Genomic DNA, 20,212 nt, shown 5'->3' on the forward strand with positions numbered 1-20,212 from the left:
AATTTCAGGAGTCGGCCGACTGGCACTTGCGAACTGCTTCTGCTTTGGGCACCGCATGGCAAGAAAGACTGATGTAATGTCGTCGGCTGCATGTTTTATACCCCTGACTACCTGACGTCACGGAAGAAGAGACAGCAACCGATGCAAGACCCAAGACTTTGTTAATCAGGCCGACTGAGGGCTACTGCAAGCAGGTAACCCAAATGTGATGACTGCAACAGTGAAACACGAAGAACATCCATCAGATACTCTCCATGAAACATTATCTTTGCGGAACTAAATTTTGTAAAAAATAATAAAGTGTTACCTTTGTCTGGTCTCCAGCTTCTCCTCCTGTCTGATTTTCCAAAGGCGTTCCAGACTTTTCCCAGGCAAGTTTGTTCTCACTGATATGGCTATAAAAACAGTAAGAAAATGAAACACACAAGTATGTTTAACATACATTTAACTATCCAATAATTAACCTTTTACTGCAGTTAAGGTTCAGAAGAAAGTGAAAAGGAAACAAGTTAAAGTTGAATAATTTTTACCAAGCTTAATGTAAACAATACGGAAAGCTGAACATGAGGCATTTACCGACTCCTTTTTCTATAGGATACAAACACTATTCAAAAAATGATATAAAAACCGCATTAATGAAAAAGAAAAAAAAAACTTGTGCAACAATCTAATAGCCTCTAAAACATTAGTGGTTTATGACATGCACTCAGTACTACCACTCTTGGTTAACTTTTGGATATTAAAGTTTATAAATCCACTTAAACTGGCACATTAACTACCTTCAGAAAAGGCACATAAATTACACACAGACAAACTGAATGGCTGCAATACAAAAATTTCTGAAAGATAAGTCAACTTCACAACACAAAACCCTGAAGCAGCGTACCGAAAGTAACAAACAGATAAAAGTTGAAACAGGAGAAAAGTAAAAAAAAAAAAATCTTGCTACGTACAATACAGTGTTACGGTTAATATCTTCAGCTAGTTCACTTTCTATTAAAAGGCACTAGTAGACACTTCTACCATGAAAGACCTACAAAGGACCCTCTCCTTGATGGGTCTTACAGCTGGGTTCATCTACTTTTCTACTGCAACTCTGCATTTTTTTACACTGAAACTGCCACACTTGCACAGCATGACTGCTCCATGCCATAACATCACTTACTACTCTAGGAGTGCAAGCCTAACTCCTGAACCTCCAAATTCAGCTCCAAACATTCAGGGTTACACATCCTGAAATAAAGAAACTGCAATGATGACATGAAACACATTGCTTACAAGCAAAATAGAAGCCCATACCTGATCACTGGAGAAGGAATTCCAACAAAGTTAGATGAAGGGGGCCATATGGGAAAAGGGAAATGGTGGTGGTGCAATGTTGGACCTCCAAGGAAGTTGCTCCCCTATAGCAAATACAGTAACAATGAGTATGATACATCTAGCATCAGGGAAGCCTTGATGCATCAGCAACTGGACTGAACATGAAACAGTGATTCACCAGTGAATATGGAGCCAGAAGACAGTAAAGGGGGACAAAGGAACATAATGCTGAAGCTGGAACGCAAATATCACCAAAGGATACTACACCCCTAAAATCAAGGTAAAGAAAAATATTTGGTGAAGGTGTGAAATTAGGATGAATTGGCTGCAGCAAAAATGACTTGAAAATGGAGATGTTTCTGAATCATGCACTAGAAGCAGCAGTGCCTCTGATGAGCCACATCTGAGCACAGATTTTTACAAATGGTAGCAAGCCACTTAATGCCAGAATAAAGCAGCCGACAAGCCATTTGGAAATGGATAGTTTAGCAAATGACATGTCTTTCCTCTTTGAACCCAGCAATAAGGGTTTTGGTCTTTCTGAACCCATGCACCAGATTCATATAAAACCTCAGCTAGCAGTATATATACACGGTGTTAAAATACTCGCTCTTTTCACCCTGGTTCCTGCCACAGTGAACGAAAAACAGAGTGGAATAGACTTGCTGGAAGGATAATCCAGAAACCATTTTCAAGACAAAACATATGCTGGTTTGAAAGAACACCTGACACTTGTAAACAAACAAGGTTCTGTATGCATAATCAGCTTCAACTCCAAGATGCATCAACAAAAGGTGACAGCCACCAAACAAAATGTCTTCCAAAATACAAACTCCAGGGCTGGTAAACGAGGAGATTAAATGGGACACTGTAAGATAATCAATTATAAAGTCAATTTCCAAGGTAGGGATGAGTCCTGTTCAAGTGGGTGCAGAACTGGAACTATAATAAGCAGCTGCATGACCAGCCCAAAGTATTGTCCTTCACAAGGCAAAAATCACGGATTTATACAGGCTACAAAATAACTGGGGCCTACTTTATATAGTTAAGGCAATCCGTGTACTGACCAGTTAGGGTGGCAATGGACACACTTCTCCCCAACTGCAGACCCTATTCTACTCTACAGAATCTATCTAGTAGAAGGCTTCCAGGCAGTCTCGTTTAGTTCTCAGACAAGAAGTCCCAACTAGATTATGTGATCTACAGCAGAAGCTAGGCTTTAAGACAGAACCAGCTGTCAGAATGCCTTTAGCTGGAACTCAAGAGTTTCCTGCAGCTTTAAGAGCAGGAGACTGCTCTGTTGTTGCTCACTGTGGTACAGTGAGAATTAGTGTTGGGTTTTCTTCAAACAACTTTGATGTGCAATATACTACAAACTGCTCTAACACAATCTTTCACCACTCATCTAATCCTGTCGGTATTCTCTCTCTCCTGCAGAAGACATAAGAATGACTAAAGAATCCTAACAGTCTCTTGAACAAATTTAATTTCATCACCTGTTTGCATCTGCTAAGCAAGTTTCCTATATGACGGATACCTATTTTCTCTATCAAACTTCACTCAATCCTGCCTTCTCTTAAACCTCACTCCTCCTGAACATTATTCTGCATGTACTGTTCACACAAATTCCATTTATTTCTATGTAATTTATTCCTTCCTTTTTATAAAGGTTGCTCTTCCAGTTTTTACCTCTTACAATATTCAACACTTCAAACAAATTTTGATTTCCATTTTCTAATGAATGTCTTTCTGGCAGGCATGAGAACTAAACTTAATAAGGTCTTAATAAGTACGAGTACTTCAGATACTGTGCCACAGCATAAAAGCATCATTCCAGTAGTTAAAGCCATTTGTTTCCCCAATATTTCTGGCAGCGTACTCTACGGATTTTTTTTTTTTTAAATACCAACTCATACTCCCCAAAAACATGTTCTTAGTTACCTTCTTCCTTCCCTATCACACCTAAAACATCTGCTATCTACCCGAGGAAATAATTTTTTGAAGTTTGCATGGCATATAAAACTTCCCATGCTAACACATCCAAGTAAAAATCCTAAGCATTCTGCACTTTGCTACATTCTTGGGAGCTGTAAATCTGTCCTCCCATTGTACCCTTCTAAATTGCTTTTCTAGTCTCTCTTCCCAATTTTATTTTATTTTACATGACTAATTGTATTTTATTTTATTCTACCAGTTGGTTTTAAATACCATTTTAAATCAGTTGTAATTTAAGTGTATATTTTGTTTCCATCATCATACATACATTTTTTCTCATTTTTATTTTTTTCTGGTTCTTTTTTCCACTTTATTCAAAATGATGTGTAATAACAATACTAATTATGCAATTATATATATTTTTATGGATTCACTATACAATCTCGAAATAATGAAATGTCGAATTTCAGTATTTCCAGACTGAACAGTCAAAATAAGTACAGCTGTGTACCTATCATAAATGTAGATGTTCGAGTGTATTCACTGTTGCAGTCATTACACTTGGGTTATCCTGGTGGCAGGCTACCCGGAGTCGGCCTGAATTCCATAGTCCTGGTCCGGCATCGGTTGCTGTCGCCTCTTCCCTGATGTCAGTGAGCCAGGGTATAAACGATGCAGCAGACGCCATTTTCTTCAGTTTTTTTTGCCCCAAATGTCAGGTGCCCCCAAAAGGGTAGGCTAAAAATATTATGATCATAAAAAAAGCATGCACACAACCTTCATCTGCAAGCAAATACACCAAATAGGTTGTATAGAATAGAGAGGTACAGATAAGTCCCAGAAATGGAAAAAAGGGGGATGGAGGGAGGGTTACCTGGACTGCAACAGTGAATACACTTGAACATCTACATTTATGGTACGTACACAACTGTACTATGTTCATCATGTTTCACTGTTGCAGTCATTACACTTGGGTTGAATCCCAAAGCTGAGGTAGGGTGGCTGGGCCTAAACAGAATTAGGAGAGGCTATGAGGCCTTGCAGAACTGCAGTGGCAAAGCCTGCTCTGGATTTAGAGTAAATAGGTAAATGGTAGTGCTTTGTTAAAGTGTGCACTGAAGTCCAGGTTGCAGCCTCCAAAATGTCCTTGGTTGGTACTCCTCTGAGGAAGGCTACTGATGCGGCTGCTGCTCTGGTAGAATGTGGCCTAATGCCCTTGGGCACTGATTTGCCATGTTGTGAATAGCAGAAATGAATGCAGTGGCCTACCCATTTTGAAATAGTCTGCTTAGAGATCGCTTTTCCTTGTGAACCTGCAGCATATGCCACTAAGAGTTGCTCAGTTTTTCTGAAAGCTTTAGTTCTGTCCAAGTAAAAGCGTAGCTGTCTGTGCATGTCCAAAGAATGCAAACGCCTCTCCCCCTTATTCTGTGGGTTTGGATAAAAAGGTAGGCAAATGTATGGTTTGGTTTAGAGCCACACTGGACAGTACGTTAGGCATAAATGTTGGGTTTGTCCTTAGAGAAACCCTGTCCTGATGGAAAATAATAAAAGGTTCCACAGCCATTAGTGCCTGCAACTCTGAGACTCTTCTTGCTGAAGTTATGGCTAAGAGAAGAGCTGTTTTCCATGATAAGTATTTTATCTCCGCTGTATTGGCTAGCTCAAAAGGAGACAGTGTGAGTTTTTCCAAGACAAAATTGAGGTCCCATGCAGGTATTGGAGCTCTCCTTAGGGGGTCTTATGTTTTTTTGCCCCTCTGAGATACTGTCTTAGCAGTGGATGAGAAAAGATAGGAGGGTCCTTATTGTAATGAGCTGAAATGGCAGAGGCATGGATCTTAATTGATGAGAAGGATAGGCCTTTGTCCAGCATCTCAGTTAGGTATTGCAAAACCTGAGGAATATGTGGTACAAGCGTGTCAATTCCCTGCAGCTGGCTCCAAGCGCAGAATCTCTTCCATTTTTCTGCATAAGATTTTCTGGTGCTGGGCCTCCTGGCCTCCAAAATAACATCCATAACTGCTTTAGAGAGAGATGTGTTCTGAACGGTTACATTATCCACCATGCAGCCAGGTTTAGGGTTCTGAGTTGGATGTGTAGGATCCGATTGTTCTGTTGGGTCAGCAAATTAGGAATTAGAGGTAATGTCCAGGCTGGGCCTTGAGACAAGCTCTTTAGGATTGGGAACCAGTGCTGGCGTGGCCAGTCTGGGGCAATAAGTATAATTTTTGGCTTCTCTTGTCTGACCTTTAGGAGTACCTTGCGGAGGAGAGGCAGAGGAGGGAAGGCATATACTGTAAGGGGTTTCCAGCTGAATGAAAGGGCGTCCACTTTCCATGCTTGTTTGTGATAAGTCCGAGTGCAGAATCTCTGTAGCTGGCAGTTGTGAGGGGAGGCGAATATATCTGTCTGGGCATCCCCATTTCCCTGTTATCATGCTGAAGATTTGCGGATCTAGTTTCCACTCGTGAGGATCCATGAGGTTTCTGTTTAGGTCGTCTGCCAAAGTATTTGTCTTTCCTCGCAGGAATTGTGCTTGCAGCTGTACTTGATAAGTCAATGCTGTGTTCCACAAAGTCATGGCTCGTCTGCAGAGGGGGTAGGAATGTGTGCCCCCTTGCTTGTTTATGTACCACATGACTGTAGTATTGTCTGTCTTTACCAGCAGTTGTCCTGGATGAAGTAGGTCCTTGAAGGCTGTCAGGGCATTTTACACAGCTAGCATCTCTTTTTGATTGATATGAAGATGCATTTGGCTTGCGGGCCATGTGCCCTGAATACATTTTCCTGCCATGTGCATAATCCCAGGCATAATCTGATGCATCTGTTGTTAGTGTTTGCCTGGCAATGGGTAAAGTGAATGGCTGTCCCTTGTTGTGGTGACAGGCCTGTGCCCACCATCGAAACTCCTGTTGCAGGCAGGGAATGAGAGTAAAGTACAGTTTTGTACCTACCATAAATGTAGATGTCCGAGAGGAATGCATCTGCAGTCCTTACAAATGGGTTGTCCTGTCGTCAGGCAGCCCTTCGGTCGGCCGGATTCCAAAGTCTGGATCTGGCTTCGGCTGGTGTCGCACTTCACCCGACGTCACTGCGGCAGTTCTTCGGGTATAAAGGCATCAGCCGACGCCATTTTCCTCAGTGTTTCTTGCCCCAGATGCCAGGTGCCCTCTTGGATGGCTAAATTTGGATAAATGCCAAAGTTTCCAAATAGTAGAGAGCAAACACACAAAATAAACATGTATGTACATATATACAAACAAATACACCATAATAGATCCCCCCCAAGCTAGCTGAAAATTGGTAAGTACCCTAGGAGTACCTCAGAGGGGAAGGAGGGTGGGTAATCCTGACTGCAGATGCATTCCTCTCGGATATCTACATTTATGGTAGGTACAAAACTGTACTATGTCCTTCAGGGATGCATCTGCAGTCCTTACAAATGGGTAGAATACCATAGCTAAACTAGGGGAGGAGGAAATGAGAATAGATTATGGTGTAGTCAGGATCCCTTGCAAAACAGCAGTGGCAAAACTAGCACGGGATCTAGAGTATAGAGGTAGGTTATAATGCTTGGCAAATGTATGCACGGAGGTCCAAGTAGCAGCCTCTATAATGTCCTTGGTAGCCACTCCTCGTAAGAAAGCTGTGGTAGTGGCTGCAGCCCTTGTGGAGTGAGGCCTGATGTTCTCTGGAGTTTTCTTTCCATGGTAGGAGTAACAAAATCTAATGCAATTTCCTATCCATTTGGAGATTGTCTGTTTAGAAATTGGTTTTCCTTCTTTTCCTGTTGCATATGCTACCAGAAGCTGGTCAGTTTTTCTATTGTTTTTTGTCCTGTCCAGGTAGTAGCGTAATTGTCTGTGTACATCCAAGGTATGTAAGAGCTTTTCTCCCCTGTTCTGTGGATTGGGGAAGAATGTAGGAAGGTGGATAGCCTGATTTAAAGAGACTCTGGATACCACCTTAGGCATAAATGTAGGATTTGTTCTCATGGACACTCTATCTTGATGGAAGATCAGGAAGGGTTGTACTGCCATTAATGCCTGTAGTTCAGAGACCCTTCTTGCTGAAGTTATTGCCAGCAGGAAAGCAGTCTTCCAGGATAAGTATTGCAGTTCTGCTGTAGCTGCTGGTTCGAAAGGAGGTAGAGTCAGTTTTTCTAGCACAAAGTTCAAGTCCCATGCTGGCAATGGAGGTTTCCTGGGAGGTTTTACATTTTTAATTCCTCTCAGAAACTGTCTGAGCAGAGGATGCGAGAAGACAGGAGGATCCAAGCTGTAATCTGCTGAAATAGCTGATGCATGTATCTTGATGGAGGAATAGGACAGGCCTGTATGGAAGAGCTCTGCCAAGTACTCCAGGATGTTGGCTATGTTCACCAGTGTCACATCTTGCCCCTTTGCAGTACTCCAGATGAGATATCTTTTCCATTTTGCTGCATAATTCTTTCTTGTTGAAGGTCTATGAGCCTCCAGGATTATGTCTTTAACCCTTTGGGATAAATTTGGGTTAATTGCTGTTATGTAATGTTCCAGGCAGTTAGCTGCAGAGTTTTTAGGTTTGGATGCAGAATGTTGTAGTTGTTCTGTGTCAGCAGTAACGGGATCAGGGGCAGTTTCCATATTTGTTCCCGGGACATGCTCCTCAGCAGTGGATACCAATGTTGTCTTGGCCAGTCTGGGGCTATCAGAATGATCCTCGGACGTTCCTCTTTGATCTTGAGAAGCACCTTGTGCATCAAAGGAAGTGGTGGGAATGCGTATGCTGTCAGGCTTTTCCAAGTGAAGGATAGGGAGTCCACCTTCCAAGCAAGTGGGTGGTAAGTCCTTGTGCAGAATTTCTTCAACTAGTGATTGAGTGGGGATGCAAACAAGTCTATTTGTGGTAATCCCCATTCTCTTGTGATGGTTTTGAAAATGTCCGGATGCAGCATCCATTCGTGGGCATCTGTTGTAGTTCTGCTTAATATGTCTGCTAGAATGTTTTCTTTCCCTGGTACATAAATTGCCTGTAACTGAATGTTGTAGCTCAGGGCCACATCCCATAGGTCCAGTGCCAGCCGGCATAGAGGTATGAGTGTGTGCCTCCCTGTTTGTTGATGTACCACATAACTGTGGTGTTGTCTGTCCTTATCATCAACTGGCCTTCTTGGAGAAGAGGTCTGAATGCCTGGATTGCCAATTTTACTGTCATCATTTCTTTTAGATTTATGTGCAGATGCAGCTGGTCTTGAGTCCATAGGCCTTGAATGCACTTGCCCATCATGTGTGCCCCCCAACCGAGGTCTGAGGCATCTGTCGTGATGGTTTGTCTTGGTTGACTTTTGCAGAAGGGCAGTCCTGTGTTTGATTGACATGCCTGAGCCCACCATAAGAACTCTTGTTTCAGGCATGGGATCATTGGAATTTTGGTTTCTAGGCTGTGCTTGTGCTGAGACCACAAATTCTTTAGGTACCACTGTAGCTTTCTCATATGAAGCCTGGCATGAGGGACCAGTATTATGCAGGATGCCATGAAGCCTAGAGCTTGTAGCACTTTTCTTGCAGTTAGATGACTCTGCTTTGTTAATGCCAAGAAGTAGAGAGAAAGTTGCTCTTTCTTTTCTGCAGTTAGAAATGCCATTTGTTTTGATGTGTCCAGTTCTGCACCCAGAAAGGTTATTCTTTGGGATGGAATCAGCCTTGACTTTTTTGTATTGACTGTATATCCCAGGGCTTGTAGCAGGTAGATGACTCTTTGTAAGTCTTCTGTTAGTTTGTTTTTGTTGTCTGCTTGTATTAGGCAGTCGTCCAGGTAGGGATAGATTTGAATTCCCTGAAGTCTGCAATGAGCAATTACTGATGCCAGGCATTTCGTGAACACTCTGGGTGCAGTAGATAAGCCAAAGGGCAATGCTGAGAATTGATAATGCTCTGATCCTTCTAGAAATCTGAGGTATCTTCTGCAAATTGGTCTTATGGGGACGTGCAGGCATGCCTCCTTGAGATCTAGAGTTACCAGCCAAGACTCCTTGCCCAGCATGGGAAGAAGCTGCTGTAGGGTCAGCATTTTGAATTTTAGAACAATGAGGAATGTGTTTAAAGCGGACAGGTCTAGAATAGGCCTCCATTTGTTTTCTTTTCTTGGTACCAGGAAGAGCCTGGAGTAAAATCCCTTCCCTTGCTCCATAAATGGTATCTTTTCCACAGCTCGCATTCTTAATAATTGAGATATTTGTTTTAGAGCTTCTGCCCTTTGAGAAGGTGGTAGGTTTGGCATTCCCTCTTTCCTGGTAGTGTATGGAAATGGAACCTGTAACCTTTGTCTATAGTCTGCAAAATCCATTTTTCTCTTGTAATGCAGTGCCAGTTTCTTGAAAATAATGTTAGCTTTCCGCCTAAGGGTGCTTCTAGTTGTTCCCTGGTAGGCGGTGCCACCGCCAAGTCACTGTGATTGAGCTGTTGTAGTGGTGGTGGCTGTATCCGTGCCTCGTTGGTTGTTACCCTGCCACTGGCAACCCCTGTAGGCACCCCTGGATTGGTTTCTGTCTCTAGAGCGCCTATTCCTGCCTCTTTGTGCCTTAGAGGAGTCCGGAAAGGACCAATTTTTGGAGGGCCAATTCCTGCTAAACCTTGGAGGTTGAACTTGTAAGAAACCTTTTACTGTTTGCACAGATTTTGCTTTCTCTTCCATCTTTTTTAGTACCTGCTGTGCGGGGGCACCAAATAAATTGACCTTATCCATAGGTGCATCCAAAAGCTTAGATTTGACATGGTCTGGTAATGCATGTTCTTTCAACCATGCATGCCTCCTGATAACTGTGCCAGTCAAGGCTGATCTAAAGGAAGCCTCCAGTGCATCATAGCCACATTTTAAAGAATGGTTACTAACCTGCTGTATGTTATGTAACATTTCTTGAACATACTTTTTATCTAAAGATTCTTCAGAGGACAGCTTTTTAGTCAACTGGTCAAGCATAAACTCTTGATATTGAATCATATGAAATTGGCAGTTCAAAGCTCTAGCTGACAAAGTAGCAGAGGTGTAAACTTGTTTACCCCATCTCTCTAAGGACCTGGATTCCCTTTCAGAGGGAGGGGTTTTAGAAGAAGTAGCTGCTACAGCTTTAGGGCCCTGGGAGATAGTCTCTGGATCTGCAAAGGGGCCTTATATAAGTGGTGATGAGTGTCCGGGACCCTGTAGTACCTATCGGGCTTAGCAGGAGCCGGAGGTAAAGTATCAGGAGCAGTGCAAGCATCATTAAATGCATCATCAACAACAGATAGAACTGGAGGAATAGCTAAAGGCCTATGCTGTGGCAAGTGTAGAAAGGTCCTAAGCCTTTTCTAGAGTCTGAGAAATCTTGGCCCTGCCACTGAAATTGTTCCCTCATAGCATGCAAGGTTTCCCCAAAGGAAAATTCCTCAGGAGGAGAGGCTGAAGGGATGGACTCCTCAGCATCAGAGTCTTCGTAAGGAGAATAAGAAGCCTCAGGAGGGTCTGTATGTTCTGAGTCATCAGAGGAATCATCTGTGGCTACTGGCTCAGGGGGCTCTGCTCTAGGCCTCTTTTCTGGAGGAGGGAGAGAGGCCCTGTCTGGATGAGGCTGGGCTCCGCGAATTAAAGAGATGAGATCCTCTGCCAAAGAAAGCATATGGGAGCTGGTGCTGGGCCTGTGAGAGGGGGGCTTGGCAGGCACAGGTTTTGATGCTTTGGCTGTTTAGCCCTGGCAAAGGCCTTAATAGACATAGCTGGAGGAGGCCTAGCAGCTCCACGTGCAGGGGTAGAAATATCTAGGGAAATGGTGTCTGATAAATCCTGTGAAATCGCAACAGAAGGTTGGACTTCAGAAGCCGTTTCTACCAGGTTAGAAGAGGCCTCGGTAGAAGGCAAGTTATCGGCTGAAGAAAGAACCGCTTGCTCGGTTTTGGCCGAAACCGAGACACTCGTGGTTTGCTTAACCGCGGTTTCGGCCGAAACCGCGGACCGCGAGTGTCGGTCCTTTTCTTTGCGTTTTTTGGGTATTTGCGTAGTCGGAGGATCCGACGGCATAATGTAGGCAAAATCTGAGCCGAAAATCTGTTCAGCAAAGTCCGAGCGACGTCTAAGCGTCCGTCGGTTAAAAGAAGCACAGGCTAGACAAGCTGCTACGTCGTGGTCTGGGCCTAAACAATGTATGCAATAGAGTGGAAATCTTTATGAGGTATTTGTTTCCCACAAGATAAACAGTTATTAACTTTCTCTGACATCGGCTGAGGCAAGAAAGAGTCCCCAACAGGGTACTTAGCTTTATAGAAGTCTTCGAAGTAGTATTCGGTAGTAGTAATCTCTGGATCTGACCGACCGGCACTTGCGAACAGCTTCTGCTTCGGGCGCCACGCGGCAAGAAAGACTGAGGAAAATGGAGTCGGCTGATGCCTTTATACCCGAAGAACTGCCGCAATGACGTCGGGTGAAGTGCGACACCAGCCGAAGCCAGACCCAGACTTTGGAATCCGGCCGACCGAAGGGCTGCCTGATGACAGGACAACCCATTTGTAAGGACTGCAGATGCATCCTTGAAGGACATCTACTGTTTCCAGGCTGGGGCAATGTTGAGTCCAAACACTTTTTAGATACCATTGTAGTTTCCTCATATGCAGTCTTGCATATGGAATTAGTAGAATGCAAGATGCCATGTAGCCCCAGAGCCTGCAGAATTTTTCTTGCAGATAACTGGGTCTTTGTTGCCATGTTTTCGAAGAAGTCAGTTGCTTTTGTTTGTCTGGCATGAGATAAGCCATCTGGGCAGTTGTATTTAAGCTTGCACCCAGGAATATTATCTCTTGAGAGGGTACTAGTTTTGATTTATTTTCGTTTACTGTGTACCCTAGGCAAATTAGTAATCTTTTTACAAACGCCAGATGCTGTAGTAGAATATCTTTGGTCTCTGCTTGAATAAGGCTGTCGTCCGAGTAGGGATATATCTGAATTCCTCTTTGTCTGCAAAATACAATTACTGGTGCCAGGCATTTTGTGAAGACCCTGGGTGCAGTAGATAAGCCAAAGGGCAGTGCAGAAAATTGGTAGTGCATTGAGCCAGCTATGAATCTGAGGTATCTTCTGCAAGATTGTCTGATTGGGACATGCAGGTATGCCTCTCTGAGGTCCAAAGTTACTAGCCAGGTCTTCTTGTCCAGCATGGGCAGAAGCTGCTGTAGAGTCAACATTTTGAATTTTGGGATGTCCAGAAAAGTGTTTAGAATAGACAGGTCCAGAATTGGTCTCCAGGCTTTTTCCTTTCTTGGTACTAAGAAAAGTCTTGAGTAAAATCCTTGTCCCTGCTCTTGTTGTGGCACTGGCTGAATAGCCCCCATGTCCATGAGAGATGAAACTTGTTTTTGTGCCTCTGCCCATTGATTGACTGACAGGTCTGGCATACCTTTTGCCTTTGGAAGGGTGTGAAAGTGGAACCTGTAGCCTTGAGAGACTACATTTAAGACCCATTTGTCCTGGATGATCTTGTGCCAGTTTTGTGAAAAAAGTGCTAGCTTTCCCCCTATGGGTGCTGCCAAAAAAATAAGTGCTTGGCATTGGCAGAGGGAAGTCATTGGGACTGTTTTCTATACGGCTGTGATTTGTCTTCTCCGCTTTTGGAGGTAGAAGCACCCCATTGTTTTGGCCTGTATGAGCCCTGGGGCTGTTGTCTGCCTCTAGGGCGTCTGAATCTGCCTCTTTGTGGTCTGTCTGACACTGGAAAGGACCAATTCTTAGAGGGACAGTTCCTTCTAAATCTGGGTGGCTGTACCTGTAAGAAATCCTTTACTGTCTGCATAGATTTAGCTTTATCCTCCATTTTCTTCAACACCTCTTCTGCCTTAACACCAAAGTATCATGCTGGAAAGGAGCATCCAATAATTTTGCTTTAGAAACCAAATATCAGCGTGCAACAAAAACTCCGTAACCAAAAACCACACTGAAGAAACCCCTCAGGTCTTGGCAGGCAAACAAATCCAATGAATGGCTGGATCATAAGCTGAGCTTCTTCAGAACTCTGAAGAAGCTCAGCTTACATGAGTGAAAGCGCTAAACTGTTATCGATTTGTGGATTAAACACGTTTTTATTTTACTAAACTTTTATTGTTGTGAACTTAGTTAACGCTCTTCCAGCCATTCATTGGATTTGTTTGCCTGCCAAGACCTGAGGGGTTTCTTCAGTGTGGTTTTTGGTTACGGAATAATTTTGCTTTAACATGATCAGGCAGATTCTGTTCTTTTAACGAAGCATGCCTTCTAAAAACAGAACCTGTGACAGCGGCCCTGCACGAGGCCTCCAGTGAATCATAGCCACATTGCAAAGTATGCTTTCCCACTTGTTCAGCTGCATGCAATAAGTCCTGCAAATCTTTGTTCTCAGAACATTCAGAATTTGTCAACATTTTTTGTTTTAACAAAGGCATTAAGTATTGCTGATATTTAAGCATATGAAACTGACAATTTAAAGCCCTTACAGCCAAGGTAGCAGAAGTGTAAACTTTTTCCCCCCATCTGTCCAGAGCCCTAGAATCTCTATCCGAGGGGACAGGGTTTTTAGCAGTAGCAGCCTTTACACCCTTGGGACCCTGTGAAATAGTTTCTGGGTCAGCAGCAGGGTTTTTATAAAGAAATTTATGGGAGTCTGGGACCCTGTAGTATCTGTCCGGCTTAACAGGAGCAGGAGGTAAAGAGTCTGGAGACAGGCTCGACTCTGAAAATACATCATCTCCTATGTCTAGAACAGGGGGAATTGCAAAAGGTCTATGCTGAGGAAGTAAAAGAAAGTCTCTAAGCCTTTTCTTAGAATTGGAATAATCTTGCCCCCCCACCAGTGGAAATGCTCCCTCATGGTATGCAGGGTTTCCCCAAAAGAGTAGTCCTCAGGAGGAGAAGCTGAAGGAATGGAATCTTCAGCATCAGAATCCTCATAGGGAGGAATAGAACATCCCTGTTCTGAAGTGGAATCAGAAGAAATGGAAACCTGATCAGAGGAATCATATTCAGTGTCTTGCCTAGGCCTCTTATCAGGAGGGGGATGGGAACCCCTGATCAAAGTAATTAGGTCTTCGGCCATTTTGAGCATCTGTTTCTTAGGCATAGAAGTCTGTCCTGGAGAATGCTGTACTTGTTTCCTTGTCTTTAAAACTGTTTTAGACTTTGTCTTGGATGCTGAATTAGGCTTTATATAAAGTTGTGTAGGTCTGAAGACACCCTCAGAAGCCGATGCCTGCTCAGCGGCTCCGGACCCATCTGAGGGATTAATTTCCGAAGGGCCAATACCTTGAGTATCCATCTGAGGGATTAATTTCCGAAGGGCCAATACCTTGTGTATCCAAAGGCCTAGCTGTCTCCACGTGGGAGTCGGAGGCGGCCTGCGGCTCTGAGGTAGCAGGAGTCAGGGGCTGCAAAGGTGCCTCACTGAGCACCGGCGGACCAGCAACTGGCCTAGAAGAGGCTTCGTCATCGGTTTTGGACTTTGGTCGCTTGTCCTTGCCTTTATCCTTGCGTTTTTTATGAATTCCGGTCGTCGGTTGTTCCGACGGCATTATATAGTTAAACACTCTACCAAAATAATGAAAAGCAAAATCGTACCGACGCTTAATCGTGCGTTGGTTAAATCTAGCACAAAACCGACAACTAGCAACGTCGTGGTCAGGGCCTAGGCAAGGAATACAGTAAGAATGAAAATCCTTATGAGGTATTTCCTTCCCGCAATAAATACAATTGTTAAAACTTTTTCTGACATCGGTATGGAGCAAGAAAAAAGTTTCCCCAATGGGGTACTTAGCTTTACTGAAGACTTCGGATCTGAAATTCGATTTCGAAAATCTCAAGAGTCGGCCGACCGGCACTTGCGAACTGCTTTTGCCTCGGGCACTGTGCGGCAAGAAAGACTGAAGAAAACGGCATCGGCTGCATCTTTTATACCCCTGGTGCACTGACGTCAGGGAAGAGGCGACAGCAACCGACGCCGGACCAGGACTTTGGAATTCAGGCTGACTGCGGGTAGCCTGCCAGCAGGATAACCCAAGTGTAATGACTGCAACAGTGAAACACATTGAACATCCACATACACGAAAACCCACAAGCACGAATACTACAATCGCGACAATTCACACACACACACACACACACACACACACACACACAAACCAGGACATAATCTCACACACACACATACATACACCTACCTAACTAAACAAACATAACACATACAAACACACAACCTACCCATAAGCAGGGGGGACAAGCCCCCCCGGCACCCCCCACACCCTCCACGTATATATTCTAACTCAGAGGTCACAGTAAAAACACAAACACACAAAAAACATCACCACACACACACTAAAATCCCTACCCATTATCCTCAAACACACAACACTTACCTGAAACCCCAGATAAATCCACAAACCGCACCACATGTCACGAACACGACACCACAATAGCGGCAGATTCGGCATAGTGTAGTTTCGGTTAACTGCAATTTCCACTATTCGGTCTCGACGTACTGAATTTCGACATTTCAGTACGTCGAGATTGTCTAGTGTATCCATTTTTATAGATAGTTTTTAGGGTTCTTGTGCACAGACCTGAAGAAGTCTATAAGGACGAAAGCGATCTTTGTTAACAATAGGTTATGAAAACAGAAATAAATTTTTACATGCAAAATGTATATGTATATATTTATATATATTATTTTGATTGCCAAATGAACTAAGTCTGATATATTTCCAGCCATGTAGGACATTATCTTGGATAAAAATCACAGACTTAATAATCTACTTAATGTTGTGTCTTTTGGCTTATCCCGGGTTAGGGGTCGCCACAGTGGAACTCCGGTCCGCTAATGTTTGGTAGTGGATTTTTACATGCCGAGTTACCAGCCCTGACGCACAACCTTCAACGAAGGCACGCCCATTCACGCATACCTCCACACAGAAGACGCTCTAGCTGAGAATCGAACGGGACAACATCTTGCTGTGAGGCGACAATCTGGTTAAATAAGAGGTACCACATCATTATAAATTTTATTTAAAGTACATAAGGGTTATAATATTATTATGACAGCGACTTGGTAGGGCAGGACTAGCTCGAATGTCACACTGATAGGTGAAGGGATGTGAATTTAACATGTGTACCAGTAACACTTTGTTTTACAGCACAAAAAAACACTCCCATGCCTGATAAAAAGTATATACATATATATACATATATATACATATATATATATATATATATATATATATATATACATACATACATATTAAGAAAGCTTGAGAGGAAATTATTACTCTATTTTTGTTTTACTTGGATCGCTTGTCTGTGTACTTAAAGGATTTTCAACTGGAAACTAGACTGCCTGCCTTGCTTGGATTACTTTCGCATACTTAGTAATGCTGTACAATTATATATTTTTTATTATTTTTTTTGTTTTGTTTTGACTTAAGAAGAGTTTAAGTTCGCTACTTCTACTACTATTGTCTGCTCTGATTAATATACAGTAATTAACTAGAGCTATATGGACTGAAAATCTTCCACACAGAGAAGATTCTTACACTGTTTTGTCTTCCCAATATTTTCTAACCTCTTCTGATTTATTCTTATAGTTATCATACAATACGCTAAATGCCTTACTAATTATCATGTTTAACAGTAGCTTCTACTCTAGATTCAATTAAAAACTTTACCAGAGCAGGTCTTTCAAGAAGGATTACCCAAACCCATCCTCTTTTGCCTATACTCTGATATTAATCCCCGATATGGAAGGCAGTCTCTTAAATTCAGTTCAGACGACTTCTTGGCCTGATCCCACACCATTATAGCTTTCCCTCTCTAGTTATTTGCTCCTAATACCTTGGTTCTTTTGCCAGTTTTATCCAGTAAATTCCAGACCCCTCTTGCTTGTTTTCTGTCCCTCGGCTTGCAGATTCTCCTTTCCCCCATTCATGTGTTGAATTAGTTCTAATATTTTCTTCAACTTTACGAATACAACATTCTGTATGATGGCTATTTTCCTTCTTAAGAATCTGCATTCAAAATCCCAATCTACTTATTTCTTGAACCCTCTATAATCATCCGTTACAACTTTGAAATGTAATGTTTTGCTTGTGTTATGTAAGCAAGCTTTAATTGAGACGCTCTAAAATATCCATTCAAATCAGATAATCCTAAACCACCTTGTTCTATAGGGATGATCAACTTATCCCACTTAACTCTTGACCTCTTTCCCTCTCAGATAAAAGATAAATTCCTTGAACTCTATTATTGTCCACAACTTTTCCTCTGGTTGATAAAACTATGCCTGACCAGTATATAAAACTAAAAGAACTAAAAATAATACTGCTTGTATCTTACCATCTGTAACACATGACAGCTTCAGGTTTCTCAATTTTTATACTATCTTGTTTAGTCTCTTCCCACATATCCTTAGCTGCCATAACAGATGTCGGTTTAATCCATACTTATAAATACTTCATTTCCCCATAAATATGGGTATTGCTTTACAAAGTCATGCATTGGTACATAATTTATCACTGTAGCCTTTACCTTCATTACTTTAGTAACCTGAAAAAAACTGAAACCGTTTAAAAATGTCCTACAACGTCAAGATGACCTTTGCTGGATTTATCAAGGATAAAAAAGATAATCTGCAAATAAAGCCAACTTTTCTCGAGTACCATACCAATTACATCCTTGAATTTCTGAGTCCCTTATTTTCTTTGTCGGTTGCACTAAATACAAAGCAAATAAAGGGGAAAAAGGACACATGTCTGGCTGCTGGCTGCTCTGTTAAACCTATCAGAGAGGAACCTTCCCATTTTAATTCTTGCCTCCAACCCTTCTTACATCCTATCTAATCTTACTATTCTATTAGGGAATGAATGCTTCCAATGTCCTACTCAAAATCCCAGCTTACTCTGTCAAATGCTTTATTTGCATCAATAACCACCAACAGCAGCGGTATTTTCTTAAATTCTACTTTCCTATGGGTTAACACTTTTCTATTAAACATGTTGTGAAATGTTTTGCCTCACTTCCACAAAACAGCAATGATCCTTTGCCATCAATTTTGGTCTAATCATGTTTTAAAATAGAAATGTCTCTATATGAAGCTAGGTCTGATGGGACTTTACGCTCTTGGGGTAATACAGCCACCACAGCTTTCTTCCAAGATGCTTGCCCCCCCTCCGACCACCAGTTGCCCCTATTTTAAAATACTATTGAATAAGATCGCCCAAGATCCTTACCACTTTCTTCCATCCTAACTTCCAAACTTTCACAGGAATATCACCTGTTCCTGAAGACTTTGCTGCATATTATACATCACCATTTTTATCTCATCTCTTCTTAACTTAGTGTTGAGCTTCATCTTTTGCTAATTTTGGCAGTAATTAAGTCTCCCATAAATATTTCCACTTGTGCTCTTTCCTGGCTTCCATATTCCTTTGCTTTATATAAATTTGCATAAAATTTCCGAAATACCCAATACCCTACAGGATCTGTGGTTATCTTACTTGTCATATGCTCACTTAAGTTTGGCAACAACCATTTCTACTTTCTGCTGCCTAAGTCGCTGTGCTAAAAGTTTTTGTGCTCCAGAGTTCTCAAAAAACAACTGCTTAACAACGATATTTCTAAACTCATGCACATTATCCAAGCACTACTCATTTTCTCTTCAGTACTCTGCAGTTCCTCCTCTTGTTCTGTGACTTTACCCTTATTCTGCATACTTCAACCCTGATCACGACCTCTAAATGAATTCCTTTTACTTCTTAACCATCTCTCACTTTTATTTCTGCCTTAATTTTTTTTAACTTTATTTGATCCCGCTCAAGATATTCCTTCTGAAGAAATTTCTATCTTCCCTAATAACTCTCAGATTTACACTACTTATTCCTTAAATTCTTCTAACATGTAGGTGGGAAAGTGTCATGGTCTCATTTTTACTTCATTGTAAGCATTGCAATAAAAAGCTGCAGTTCCCATTTATCATACATTACTTTTTTAGGTGGGAAAGTATCATGGTCTCATTTTTACTTCATCGTAAGCATTGCAATAAAAAGCTGCAGTTCCCATTTATCATACATTACTTTTTTTGAATGTGTACTGCCAACTTTTGTCTTACATGGATGCACTCGCTAATCTTTGTCAAGCTGATCTTTTTTTATACAGTTTCTTCTAATCTCCATTTGTTTGGACCCATGTCACATTTCGCAAGACTTTTGCTTTAATGAAAACCCTCAAACAAAAAAAGTAAAAACATTTTCAAAACACTCCTCCCCTTTTAATTTAGCAAAAACACAAAAAACTGTGTATATTAACAAATTAAGTTTAACCTGCTATACAGGGACTGCTCCAAATTGACAGCTGCACCCACAGGCATAACACCTAATATATAATTAAGGTTACCCTTGCTAAAGCCCATATTGCATACTGTGTCAATTTAGACAGACTACTGTCTCTGTTCTTTTCTTATTTCTGTTCCCCTCCCAGATGTAAAAAACAGCTTGCATGCTTTCAGAAAACATTAACTTTTAGCCCTAATGAAAAGTGCATTGGCTGCTTTAAATAAAACAATTACATACTGATCTACAAAAAGCATTACGTTTGTTGGGGAGACTACTATCTCTTATGCACTTCCCATAACTCCAAACTATATTTTTCACTGAACTGTATCTTTAAATACTGCATTTCCCTCAGCAAATAATGCTCAGAACTGTCAAAATTAACAGTTTGCAACTGCAGGCAACCTGCCTCCATGTAAAAGTAGAAAGCAATGAAAACAGGGCTAACAACGTGTAGATGGCATGAAGGAATATTTACAAATTTCATTCAAAACATACACAGAATTCCCAGAGCTATGTTCAGCTGCAGATGTCTTGACTGGCACTTACCAATGAGAAAAAAAAAATCTTTGCAGATACAAGGTTAGCATTTTCATTGCTATCATCTTATTT

General features: G+C 41.9%; 1 protein-coding gene across 2 annotated transcripts in view; it reads right to left on the minus strand.

The window, feature by feature from the left end:
* Positions 1 to 20,212, minus strand: part of FAM120A (family with sequence similarity 120A) — a 3,065,969-nt gene that overhangs the window by 1,232,924 nt on the left and 1,812,833 nt on the right. For both annotated transcript variants that reach the window (XM_044078130.1, XM_044078129.1), the window contains one exon: positions 308 to 395. In XM_044078130.1, the coding sequence (XP_043934065.1) occupies positions 308 to 395 (88 nt within the window). The remainder of the gene's footprint in view (positions 1 to 307; positions 396 to 20,212) is intronic.

Source organism: Protopterus annectens, chromosome 7.part0, assembly GCF_019279795.1.
Source record: "Protopterus annectens isolate FY-2018-M chromosome 7.part0, PAN1.0, whole genome shotgun sequence".
NCBI lineage: Eukaryota > Metazoa > Chordata > Ceratodontiformes > Protopteridae > Protopterus > Protopterus annectens.